The sequence below is a fragment of the Callithrix jacchus genome, chromosome 21, assembly GCF_049354715.1.
Source record: "Callithrix jacchus isolate 240 chromosome 21, calJac240_pri, whole genome shotgun sequence".
NCBI classification, from domain to species: Eukaryota; Metazoa; Chordata; class Mammalia; order Primates; family Cebidae; genus Callithrix; species Callithrix jacchus.
In genome coordinates, this window is record NC_133522.1 from 23,268,647 (window position 1) to 23,282,690 (window position 14,044).

General features: G+C 35.1%; 1 protein-coding gene across 1 annotated transcript in view; it reads left to right on the forward strand.

The window, feature by feature from the left end:
- LOC128930371 (uncharacterized) overlaps nucleotides 1-14,044 on the forward strand; it is a 310,834-nt gene that overhangs the window by 25,841 nt on the left and 270,949 nt on the right. Inside the window, exon 2 of the mRNA XM_078358613.1 lies at nucleotides 6,977-7,037. Within this exon, the coding sequence (XP_078214739.1) occupies nucleotides 6,977-7,037 (61 nt within the window). The remainder of the gene's footprint in view (nucleotides 1-6,976; nucleotides 7,038-14,044) is intronic.

Here is a 14,044-nt window from a genome sequence, read left to right on the forward strand (position 1 = left end):
AGCATAATATAAGACAATAAGCTCTGAAATTTTTCCTAGAAATGCACTAAATTTGGTTCAAGGAGGAGAAGGTACTTGAGAAGATCCTGTTGAAGTCTCATGTGCTGAAGAAAATTTACTCCAAGAAAATAGGATGACAGTGGTCAAAGATAATAGTTACAAGCTTTGGTGGTGCAATTATGAGCTTTTACTGTTATAATTCTGAAAAGATGACACAGATAGTGTCTTTATACAATGGAATTGGTCCCTAGAAGCAGAAGACACAGTTTTTAAGTTCAGAAATTTGTAATTAATGTCATGTATATGTTGAATCACATATATATATAATATATGTAATATAAAGTGCCTTAATATATATAAGGAGTTTTATTTTCATGATATATACCATAAAATGTTCCTTATGTCCTAAGTATATGGCACTTAAAGAATAAAACACTTCTTACCTTAACTATGACATTGTGGAAAAGACACAGAACTAGTAATTAATGAGCCTTAACCAGATTCCATTCTGTCGATCACCAGCTATGTGACTGGGTTTGTCTCCTCTTTAAAATGAAGAGAATGATTCTCCTCAGGCCTTCTCTGATGGGTGCATTCAATGAACTGATTCTTTTTTTTGGTGAAATCAGTCACTAATTGATTACCCTGAATGTTATATTAAGGAGGTTTAGAGAGAATCTGAAAGTAAATTTTGCTAAAACAGCAGTATTCCTAAGTGAGTCGAGTCAGTAGTCACATTCAGAGGCTTTGGACTCAGTCACAAGGAATCCTAACCAGTAATCACTTCATACTCAGTAACCATTCCACATATCTTACAGTTGTTATAATTTTAGGAAACCCTTGGCAACTTGGCCTTATGTTTAGTAAATTATTTTAGGCTCTTTGTTTTCCAGATTTCAACTGATGTTTTTATAACATCAAAAGCATCCCAATTTGCCTCATGTGAAAGTCATTGTAAAATAATTATTATCCAAAGTCATTAAGATAATGCAACTCAACAGGAATGTAGTCACTTATATCTTATTGGTAGGAAGTACAAAAATGAAGGCATGAGAAAGGTGTTTTAGTGATCTAGAGAGTCAATCTGTTATTTTTAAACTATGCCATTCTATTTTGCAAATGCCTACTTACTATAAGCAGAACAACTGAATTCACTGCCAAATATGAAACAGTGGTTAATAAATGATTTGTGGAATGGATCTCAAGGTCTTTATTCTGCTCTGGTATGTGGAATCTGTTTGCTCATTTGCACGTGTGAAACTTATAATCTCTGCAGCATATTTTTAAGATTCACACTGAGCCTGGAAGTTGACACAGAATCAGATCAGTAAGTAAATAAAACATATCTTTGAAAAAATTATATGAAAATTTTTTTTTTCTGAAAGTTTTATCTTTGCACAAGATGTCTGTCTACTGTTAAAGGTATTCAGGTGGTTAGTTAAGCACTTTGTAGGTCAAATATATTACAGAGGTTTGAAGAAAGAATATTCATTGGAAATTAGGCTTGGCTCATAAGACCAGTGCATTCTGAACTCTTGGTGTCTTGGTTAAACTTTCATTCTATATTAATTATATGGATGGAAGAGTTTATTCAATACTTAAATGAACCAAGATTATTAGAATTAAGCTTCGTGAAATCAGGTTCTTTATCTAGCATGTTCATTACTAATTCCCCAGTGCTCAGTTAAATGCCGGGCATATATTATAGTTTTAATAAATATGTTTCAAAATAATGCTGCCGAAAGAGGAACAGAATAAAGCTTTGAGACTTAGCATCTGGTCATAGCACTATTTCTAAGATCTTAGACAAGCCATTTCTCTTTCCTTGGGTTTCATTTTCCTCATCTTTTAAAAATAAGGATTTTTTAAATTGATGAGAATTCTTTGGTATTACATAAAAGTACCTGACAGTTATTATACTATGTCTGAAATAACATGGTAATTACTATCTTAAATATATTTCCAGAAGTGATATAATTGCCAAACCTATAAATTAGCTTACCTAGTATATAGACTCAAAAAATTCAGGGTATAGAATTCCTCTGATTACACTTGAAGATTATAGTGTCATTTTCTCCCACAAAAAGTTTGTGAAGTACTGTTAAAAATTATGAGATTTTTATGAGGTTGCATGCAAGATGGCCAAATAGGAAGAGCTCTGGTCTGCAGCTCCCAGTGAGATCAATGCAGATAGCAGGTGATTTCTGCATTTCCAGCTGAGGTGTCTGGCTCATCTCACTGGGACTGATTAGATAGTGGATGCAGCCAACAGAGGGCCAGCTGAAGCAGGGCGGGGTGTCACCTCACCCAGGAAGTGCAAGGAGCTGGGAAACTCCCTCCCCTAGACAAGGGAAGCTGTGAGGGACTGTGCTGCAGCCCAGATACTATGTTTTTCCCACAGTCCTCACAACCGGTGGACCAGGAGATTCCCTTGGGTCCCTACACCACCAGGGACCTGGATTCCAAGCACAAAACTGGGTGGCCATTTTGGCAGACATTGAACTAGCTGCAGGAGTTTTTTATTTTTTTATTATTTTTTTTTTTGCATACCCCGGTGGCATCTATAATGCCAGCAAGACAGAATCATTTCTTCCCCTGGAAAGGAGGCTGAAGCTAGAGAGCCAAAGTGGTCTAGCTTAGCGAATCCCATTCCCATGGAGCCCAGCAAGCTAAGATCCACTGGCTTGAAATTCTCACTGCCAGCACAGCAGTCTGAAGTTGACCTGGGATTTTTGAGCTTAGTGGGGGGAGGGGCGTGCACCGTTACTGAAACCCGTGTAGGTGGTTTTCCCCTTACAGTATAAACAAAGCTTCCGAAAAGTTCAAACTGGTAGAGCCCACCACAGCTTGGCAAAGCCAGACTGCCTGTCTTGATTCCTCCTCTCTGCAAAGGGCATCTTAGAAGGAAAGGCAGAAGCCCCAGTTAAGAGTTTATAGATAAAATTCCCATTACCACAGAGAACCAGTGGAAAGGGATAGCTGTGTGTGCAGCTTCAGCAAACTTAAACTTCCCTGCCTGCCAGCTCTGAGGAGAGCAATAGATCTCCCAGCACAGTGCTCAAGCTCTGCTAAGGGACAGACTGCCTCTTTAAGTGGGTTCTTGACCCTGGTGCCTCCTGACTGGGAGATACCTCCCAGCAGGGGTCAACAGACACCTCATTTGGGAGAGCTGCAGCAGATATTCGGTGGGAGCCCTCTTGGGGGTGAAACTTCTAGAGGAAGAAACAGGCAGCAATCTTTGCTGTTCTGCAGTCTCCACTGGTGATACCCAGGCAAATAGGGTCTGGAGTGGACCTTTGGCAAACTCCAGGAGACCTATGGTAGCTGAGTAGTTAGAAGGAAAATTAAGAAAATTAGCATCAACATCAACAAAAGGATGTCTACGCACAAGCCCCATCTGAAGACCACCAACATCAAAGACAAAGAGTAGAGAAATCCATGAAGATGAGAAAAAACAGAACAAAAAGGATGGAAATTCCAAAAACCAGAATGCCTTTTCCCCTCCAAAGGATCATAACTCCTTTCCAGCAAGGGAACAAAACTGGATGGAGAATGAGTTTGACTAATTGACAGAAGTAGGCTTTACAAGGAGGGTAATAACAAACTCCTCTGAGCTAACGGAGCATGTTTCAACCCAGTGCAAGAAAGCTAAGAACCTTGAAAAAAGGTTAGAGGACTTGCTAATTAGAATAAACAGTTTAGAGAAGAAAATAAATGACCCGATGAAGCTCAAAACCACAACATGAGAACTTCCTGAAGCATACAAGTATCAATAGCCAAATCGATTCAGCGGAAGTAAGGATATCAGAGATTGAAGACTAACTTAATGAAATAAAGCATAAAGACAAGATTAGAGAAAAAAAATGAAAAGGAATAAGCAAAGCCTCCAAGAAATATGGGACTATGTGAAAAGACCAAACCTATGTTTGATTGGTGTACCAGAAAGGTCTGAAGTTGAGGCAGCAATTAATAGCCTACCAACCAAAAATGTTCAGGACCAGATGGGTTCACAGCCAAATTCTACCAGAGATACAAAGAGGAGCTGGTACCATTCCTTATGAAACTATTCCAAACAATGGAAAAAGAGGGACTCCTCCCTAACTCATTTTATGAGTCCAGCATCATCCTGATACCAAAACCTGGCAGAGACACACACACACAAAGAAAATGTCAGGCCAATATCAATGATGAACATCCATGCGAAAATCCTCAATAAAATACTGGCAAACAGAATCCAGCAGCACATCAAAAACCTTATCCACCATGATAAAGTCAGTTTCATCCCTGGGATGCAAGGCTGCTTCAACATATGCAAATAAGTAAACATCATCACATAAACAAAAACAATGACCAAAAGCAAATGATTATCTCAATAGATGCAGGAAAGGCCTTTGGTAAAATTTAACATCACTTCATGCTAAAAACTCTCAATGAACAAGGTATTGATGCAAAGTATTTCAAAATAATAAGAGCTATTTATGACAGAGCCACAGCCAATATCATATGGAATGGGCAAAAGCTGGAAGCATTCCCTTTGAAAACCAGCACAAGACAAGGATGCCCTCTCTCATCACTCCTTTTCAACATAGGATTGAAAATTTTAACCAGGACAATTAGGCAAGAGAAAGAAATAAAGTGTATTCAAATAGAAAGAGAGGAAGTTACATTGTCTCTGTTTGCAGATGACATGATTGTATATTTAGAAAACCTCATGATCTCAGCCAATATCTCCTTAAGCTCATAAGCAAATTTAGCGGTCTCAGATAGAAAATCAATGTGCAAAATTCACAAGCATTCCTAGACACCAATAATAGACAAACAGAGAGCCAAATCATGAGTCAACTCCCATTCGCAATTAATACAAAGAGAATAAAATACCTAGGAATACAACTTACAAGGGATGTGAAGGACCTCTTCAAGGAGACCTGGAAACCAATGCTCAAGAAAATAAGAGAGGACACCAAAAAATGAAAAAACATTTCGTGCTCATAGATAGGAAGAATCAATATAGTGAAAATGACCACATTGCCCAAGGTAATTTATAGATTATCCCTATTAAATTACTATTGGCTTCCTTGACAGAATTAGAAAAACTTCTACTTTAAATGTCATGTGGAATGGGCCCATATACCCAAGACAATCCTCAACAAAAGAACAAAGCTTGAGGCATCACACTACTCGACTTCAAACTATACTACAAGGCTACAGTAACTAAAACAACATGTCGTTGGTACCAAAACAGATGTATAGACCAATGGAACAGAACAGAGGTCTCAGAAATAACACCACACATCTATAGCCATTGGATCTTTGAGCAACCTGACAAAAAACAAGCAAAAAGGATTCCATATTTAGTAAATGATGTTGAGAAAACTGGCTAGCCATATGCAGAAAACTGAAACTGGACCCCTCCCTTACACATTACACAAAAATTAACTCAAGGTGGATTAAAAACTTAAATGTAAGCCCTTAAAACCCTAGAAGAAAACCTAGGCAATACCCTTTAGGGCATAGGCATGGGCAAAGACTTTATGACTAAACCACCAAAAACAATGGCAACAAAAGCCAAAATTGACAAATGAGATCTAATTAAACTAAAGAGTTTCTGTGCAACAAAAGAAAGTATCATCAGAGTGAACAGGCAACCTACAGAATAGAGAAAATTTTTGCAATCTATCCATCTGACAAAGGGCTAATATCCAGAATCTACAAAGAACTTAACAAATTTACAAGAAAAAAACAATCCCATCGAAAAGTGGGTGAAGGATATGAACAGACACTTCTCAAAAGAAGACACTATGCGGGCAACAAACATATGAAAACAAGCTCATCATCACTGGTGATTAGAGAAATGTAAATCAAAACCACAGTGAGATACCATCTTATGCGAGTTAGAATGGCAATCATTGAGTTAGGAAACAACAGATGCTGGAGAGAATGTGGAGAAATAGGAACATTTTTACACGGTTGGTGGGAGTGTAAATTAATTCAACCATTGTGGAAGACAGTGTGGTGATTTTTCAAGGGTCTAGAACCAGAAATACCATTTGACCCAGCAATCCCATTACTGGATACATACCCGGAAGATTATAAATCATTGTTCTGCTATAAAGACACATGCACACATATGTTTATTGAGGCACTGTTCACAATAAGAAAGGCTTGGAACCAACCCAAATGCCCATCAATGATAGAATGGATAAAGAAAATGTGACACATATAGAATACTCCATAGAATGGCTCCATAGAATACTATGCAGCCATAGAAAAGGATGAATTCATGTCCTTTGCAGGGACATGGATGAAGCTGGAAACCATCATTCTTAGCAAACTAACATAGGAACAGAGAACCAAACACCGCATGTTCTCACTCATTAGTGGGAGTTGGACAATAAGAACACATGGATACAAGTAGGGGAATATCACACACTGGGGTCTGTTGGAGCATGGGGTACTAGGGGAGGGATAGCATTATAAGAAATACCTAATGTAGATAAGGGGTTGATGGGTGCAGCAAACCACCATAGCACATTTATTATGTCTATGTAAAAAACCTGCGCATTCTGCACATGTAACCCAGAACTTAAAGTATGATTTTAAAAAAAGTCATGAGAAAGTGGTACTTGATTCTGTTTAAGTGGTACTTGATTCTGTTTAAGAGAAGCATCAAGTCAGAGTGTAGAGTGAATTATTTCTTTTAACTGCACTGTGTGATTCCTGAAGGCCAGAGTTGAGGTTGAGGGCAGTCAGGCTGGAAAGGTAGCTCCTAACACGAAAAAGAGTCTGTGAATAAATAAAAGACACATGCTATTTCCTGTGTTTACATAATAGTCATAGTAAGTGAAAATTATGAGTCTGAATGTATCCTTGTGGGAGTCTGCAATGGGTATGAGTCAAAGGTTACAGGGAATTAATACATCAAATAATATATAAAATAGGTTGAATTAATCTTCCTCAATCATCCTTATTTTTTCAGATCTTCCTGAGTTTTACTCGGATAATTTTCCAAATAGAATTCCAAGCATTCTATTCAAATGGTAAGCAGAACAACTTATTTTATATTTCTTATTCATAATTAGTATAACTTTCTGAGTATTGAAATGAGAAATTTGATTTACTGTTCTTCACTCATGTTTTACTGTTTTTATAAGAAAAACTAGAATCACTGAAGACTAGAATCACTAAAGAGTTTTTTTAAATTTTATTTAAAAATTGTAATCCTAAAATGTAAATCTATGGCATGTAAACCTGGGAACTATTTAATCACTTTACTCTAAAATCTGGTAAAAGGTAAAATGTCTGAAAACAGGCTACTGGCAAATATTTTGTAAACAATATATAGGAAGAATTGTATATCAAAATATACACATAAAACTATCTTTTCAGATAATTATGTATTATTTATTTTCTTATAGTAAAATTATAAAACATATAACCTATAGCCTTCCATAGATACGTAATTAACTATGTTTTGAAATCATATCCAATTCAGTACCCTCACACATTTGACACTTGGATAAGCTGGTCTAACGTCACTTTGGGCATCATCTTCATTAAGTATTTGTTTTCTCAAGATTTGAGGTAGGATACATGAAGTCATTCTCCTTCTTCTTTATTATTATGTGGCAGGAACTGTCTCCCTGAAAACTTTATGGTTAAGTTTATGACAATCACGCTGTCAGTCAGATGGTGCAAATTATTTTAATGCTGTTGAATATAAGAGATGCCTAAAATGCAGATCGTTCTCCATCTGAGCTCATGACCAGTGTGCTTCAAAATTGCATTTATCATACTTTTTCTTATGAATGATATGATGTTTATAATGGATAAATTAGAAGCACACAAATACAAATTTTAAAAATCCATATTCTCATTACCTAATGTAACCTACCAACCCTCTGTATGAATTGGTGAATGTTTTCAGTATATGAACACACAATCTACTGTAAAAATTCAAGAGATTAGTGTGATGATGATGTAAAATACAGATTGGCCTCCTCTAGCCCCACTTCCTCTGCAGCTGGATTATAAATGCCTGCTCCACCACCTGCTCTCTCTGTGAACTTGGGCAAATCCTTAACTCTCTCTGGGCTTTCCCTTCTCATCTGCAAAATGGAGCTAATGATACATACCTAGCTGTTGGGGTTGTCCTGAAATATGTTGATACAAGTTAGGTGCATAGAACAATGCCTAGCTCATATGTGTTAGATATCGCAAAATTATCTATTGTATTTGAATTGATTGTTGGAATTCTTAAGGTATACATATTTTGTATACTGATATCTCATTTAGCTCTTTATAAATAGCAATTATTCTTCAGTTAGTTTTTTTGTGGTTCCAGCTAGAAAATAATATTTTCTAAAACTAATAACAATTTTAAATACTTTAATTTCTTTCCTTTTTAGCATCATACATTTTTTGAGTTCACTACTTATTGCCTTGGCTGTGTCTTTCATTGTAACATGAAGTAACTGAATAACTCTTTGTTGTTTCTGATTTTATTAGTAATGTCTTTCATGATTGTAATTTAAATATTGTGTTGACTATTTGTATAAGTTTTATTCTTTTTCTTAAGAAGTAATTATTCTTAATTAACTATATTTGATTATCAGAAATTTCTGTTGTTGTTCTATAAATCTTGATTACATATAAATTAATGTTTTAAAATCTGTTGAGAAGATGATTTGGTTCTCCCCTCTTGGTCAGCTGATTTGCTAATATTCTGTTACTCTTGCATAGCTGGAAGCTTACTTTCATTACATTCCTTAGCTCAATTCCTTTTTGTTTACTTGAGAATTTTGAAGAATGCTCCAAAATAAGAATGATATGTAGTATTTTTTATTGCTTGGAATCTATTTGGTACTATTAAGGATGTTATATTCACATTGAACTTTATAAAACTTTTTTGTGGAGTTATATATATATATATATATGTAAATAATTACAAACAAAATAAAAAATTATAATTATGTGGCAGGAACTATTACTTACTTACTAGTAGAATAATCAGACCACAGAATCTGTTTTGGAGGTAAAATTAGGAAAAATATTTTCATCAATTGTTCTTTGAATTTTGTAGGAATTCTACTTATTATTGAGTTAATTTCCAATCTGGTATTTTAAAAAGCATTGTTCATTTTGTTAAGTTTCTCATTTTACTGCCACATATTTATAAATTATAGTCATGTGGTTTGAAAAATTATTGTTGAAGAGGTTTGATAGACTCCCCATCATTTCTAATTTTTACGTGTTTTTCTCCCTTTTTCACTGATAATGTATGCCCGAAGTTTGCCTGTTTTATTGGTTCTCTCAAAAAGCCAAAAGTGGAATTTACTTGTTTGATATATTTCTCTTCCTGATTTACTAATTTGCTTGATACCTAGTCTGTTTGTTTTTGGAGAGGGAGTCTTGCGCCGTTGCCCAGGTGGGAGTGCAGTGGTGTAATCTCCACTCACTATAACCTTCACCTCTTGGGTTTAAGTAATTCTCATGGTGACTTAGCTTCCTTAATAGCTGAGACTACAGACTCGTAACACCATACCTAGTTAATTTTTGTATTTTTAGCAGAGATAGGGTTTCGCCATGTTGGCCAGGCTGGTCTCAAACTCCTGACCTCAAGTGACCAGTCCAGGTTGGTGGATCAAAATGCTGTGATTACAGGCAAGAGCCACCATAGTTGGCTAAAACCTAGTGTATTTCTCATTCAATTTTTTAAATTCTGAGATTTATTTCTATGAAAATATCTCTAAGTGTATCAGGTATACACACTAGGGTTTGAATGTGATTGATGTTTAAAATGTTTTGGAAATATTTGAAAACAACATGTAATCCTTGTCATAGACTTACTTAGATGTTGTTTTATCAGTTTAGCACAACTTATCATAATATTCAAATTTCACATTCTAATATTCTATTTTATGGGAAGAGATGAGGTTAGTTTGTGCAAATTCTTAAAATGCCCAAGTGATCTACTTGAATACACTAGGCATAAAACCATTGAATATAGGCTGGTGAGTTTTATGAGTAGACCTTGGGGAAAATGAATCTTTGAAGATATGAAAGAACAACTACAGTGGGGTAAGACTAAGGCCAAACATAAGATTTAAGGATCTATTTAGTTCAGCATTTCTACTTTAAGGAATCTGACCTTGAGAATTACCTTCCAGTCTTTGAAGGAAGTGTTTAGTGTTTTTGTTCTTTCCCAAGGTAATTCCCTCCATCTTCTACTTTTCTTCCATCCAGTCCATTTCCTCCATCAGCTTTCCTTCTCAGTCTTTTTGTGATCCTCTGTGACATTAACTTCTTAAATGTAAAATATAATGAGTTTCTTGTCTCATGAACTTCATCCCCCACTTTATTTTTAGAAACTGATACAGCTTGTAAAAGCCAACACAAATTTCCACCTGAATTTGAGATAAAGCATTCAACCAGCCAGCCATAAAACATTTTTTGAAAATCAACTATGTGTTAGGCACCATGCTAAGAGGTAGAAAAAGCTACCTCCCTACGAGATGTAGAGAACCTTTAACCTCCACATGAAAGAACTCTTAATCTTTAGCTTGAATTCTCCAAAGTTCAGTATCTCCAACTGACATTCATATATTTTTGATTTGCTGACCTGAAGAAAACCAACACTTTAATGAGCTCTGTCTTTATCCCTAGTCTTCCTCTCCTAATATTTCCTGTCTTGGTTCATGGCTGATGTTAATCTATGCTAGAATCCTAATAGGCTGTCAATAATTAATATTTATTTAATTAATATTTTATGCTATGTCTTTACTCTGTCCTATCCTTAACCAAACTTCATGAAGGTCCTGTGGATTACATCTTTACATTTATCCCAAACTTCTCTTTACCTCTGAATTTATTACCACAATTTTAGAACCACAACATATGTTTTTTGATTTTTTATAAACCCCTATTTATTTTTATTTCCCTCCCTCTTTTGTCCACCAACCACACTCCTACCAGAGTTCTTCCTAAAATTTGCATATGATCATGACAGTCACCCATTGAAAAGTTTTTATGATTTTTCTTTGCTTAGAGGAAAAATCCCAAATCGTCAGGATGCATTCCATTTTCTTCACATCCCAGTACCAAGTTTATGTCTTCTCAATTTATTCCCCTCCTCCATCCCCAACATCCTCATTCCTCTGCATTTAATCACATCAAATTAATGTGCATTATGGCTTCTTCATACTTAGACCATTTTCTGACACATAGTGGGCATTCAACCAGTGTTTGCTGGTCATTATTTTGAAAAGACAAAGGGCTATTGCCTGAGTGGGTCAGACTGAGAAGATATCGTTTAGTTGATAAGTTACTGTAACTCTTGAAGTTTCGTATTAGAATACCATGGACATGGAAATCATATATACAACTTAGAAATGGCCTAGTCTAATCTATGTTTCTTGAATGTTGAGACCTGAAGTATCAGGGACTTTTTCAGTATAATAGTTGTAGCTTTTTAATACTATGAGATTTACTTCTCCCGAATCTGTGGCAACGGAGGTAAACAATGGTTTGAGTCCTGAGTAGGAATTTAAAAGACATGATGAACTGTAAATATTATTGATAGAGGTAGATTATCCTGACTTGGCTCCAAACTGATTGCATACATGTAATTTACCTTCAAAGGTAGATAATTATCGAGATATTTATATTAAAGTATTTTATGAGGATGCAATTTTCAGGGTTTTTTTAAAGCATGTAATTGAATATTTGATTTTTAACCTCTAAAGGTAAGGTTAGAAAAGTCATGGGTACTTAATGGAAGGCTTCAGATGGAGAGAGAGTGAATGAACGTAGCTGCTTCATATGACTCGGCTCAAACAGAGATTGTAGTCTTTCTCCTGATCTATCACATGAAAAGCAGCTAAGCTAGATTTTCCTTGTTATGTTTTTGTAGAGTTGAAAGTTTTGAATCAAATTTTAAATCTTTACAATTATCCTTTTAAATTTATAACTGCTTGGTCTTAGTTACTTCTTTCTAAATGTCAAGGTATATTGATTTGCCCTTAATAATGTGATATGTAGTATTTCACAAACCTTGTCAGTGACAAATTCTTTGAACTAAAGAATAGATTGTTTGACCATTCCAGTAATTAAGGAAACTAGATTAAATGTGTAATGGTTGCACTGATTTTTCAAACATTGATGAAGTAAGCATTGTTCTCAATTGACTTAGTATCAAGACATTCTTCTTCTAGATCGTGAAAAATAAAATATTCAATTTCCCAGTTCAAGTTAGTGGGAAGAGCTGTAAATTTATTTCATAGCTTTGTTGATATTGTATGCATTTCTCTAGATTGTATAATTTTAGAAGATTATAAGTATTAGGAATTCAAATGCAATTTTGTATTTAAACTTAGAAAAAATAATTTAGTTCCACACTGAAGATCTGTGAATGCTTTTCTTTCAAAGAGGGGCTGTATTATTTAAGTTTGAGTAATATTACAAGAAAGCTAGTAGCTTAAAATATCCTTCTCTAAATGTAAAGATAGTTCCTAAGGTACAAGGGCAGGTTTCTGAATATATAATTATAAAATCCTATTGATGTATAGGGTAGTGTTTTTTGAAAGCATCTAACCCAGTGTCCACATTGTATAGAGTGCCAGAGAGGTTGAATGAATTACCAAGTACAGGGAGCCAGTCAGTGACTGACAGGACATAACTCTAGTGATAAGTATATGCAAATAAACATGACAAAGTCATTCACAATAACTTAAATTATAACAAGAGAGCTGAGTCAAATCAAATCAGAAGTATTAGTGCCCCTGTAACTCCACACACACTTTAGAAAGATAACAGCCATGATTTTTGATATGTGAAGTCCCAACCATTTTGTGTTCAGAAATCTGACTGCACCATGACACAATCGTGGAACTACGCCACAATGAATGATTTAGCTCTGTTTCCTCTTTCTTCTCAATGTGCCCATGATTCTCATATCAATATGCCTTTCTTGGACTTATCTCTGAAGTCTGTAGGAGATAACTTCCTCTACATTACTAGCCAGTGGTGGTGGTGGGGGGGCCTGGGTTTCCTTGTGGAGCTGCAGGATATTTGTTCTATCCTGTTTACAGCCAATGGGGGCCGTTTGTCTTCCCTACAGCGAGCCTTTTCATCTGCACAGAGGGAGATACAAAATCGGAAATTATCTTAATTAAATGTTTTCCGTCCAGAAACAACTAATTCCCTACCTTGATCTATTGGATCTTCTTGGAGGTGCCCCTTCCCACCTCCCTCTCTGGTGAGATTGCAGGTAAGAGACCTTATCGCAAAAGACAAGGATAAATATTTTTCAGGACACGGAAGAATCTTTGAGTATCTACATTTATTTACATTCATTCCTGTGAACACGTTTAACGATGCAACATATTAATAGTACACCTAGATGAAATTTTTTCCTTTATAATATTTTCAAGGAAAATTGTATCCCTGAACAAATTATAAAAGTGCCTTTAAATATCCAAAATAAATATTTTGAGAATATTTATTTTAGGGTTGAAGTTTCTAAAGTATCCTATTCTATACTAACTTATTGCAGTATCTGTCATTTAGAGGAACTTGTAGGTTTATTAGCTGATAATGTCAACATTTGCAGATATAAAACATTTTATGTTTCTTAGCACTGTAAAAATGTATGAGGAATAAATAAAAATGTAATAAGATTTGGGTTGACTTAACTAATAATGAGTTTCTTTCTTAAAGATCAAGATAAAAATTCTGAATTTCTGCTGTTCTGTTTTTAAAATTATAAATGCATCCAGTTCCAGTGTAAACTCTACATTGCTAATTTTTTGGAATATGAATATAATGAAAGTTTATATGTGGTGAGTTGTGAAAAAAATTATTATTCTGTTATTTAAAGAATATAGAATTTATTAAGGAGACATTATGTAATTGGTAGATTATTCACAAGTTTTAGCTGAACTGATTTTTTTTAGAAAAAATTATGTGAGTAATTTAACATATTTGTTTTGTCAGAAACATGTTTTGATAGAGGAATGTTAGATAAAATATCAGTTTTATTTAAACAAAT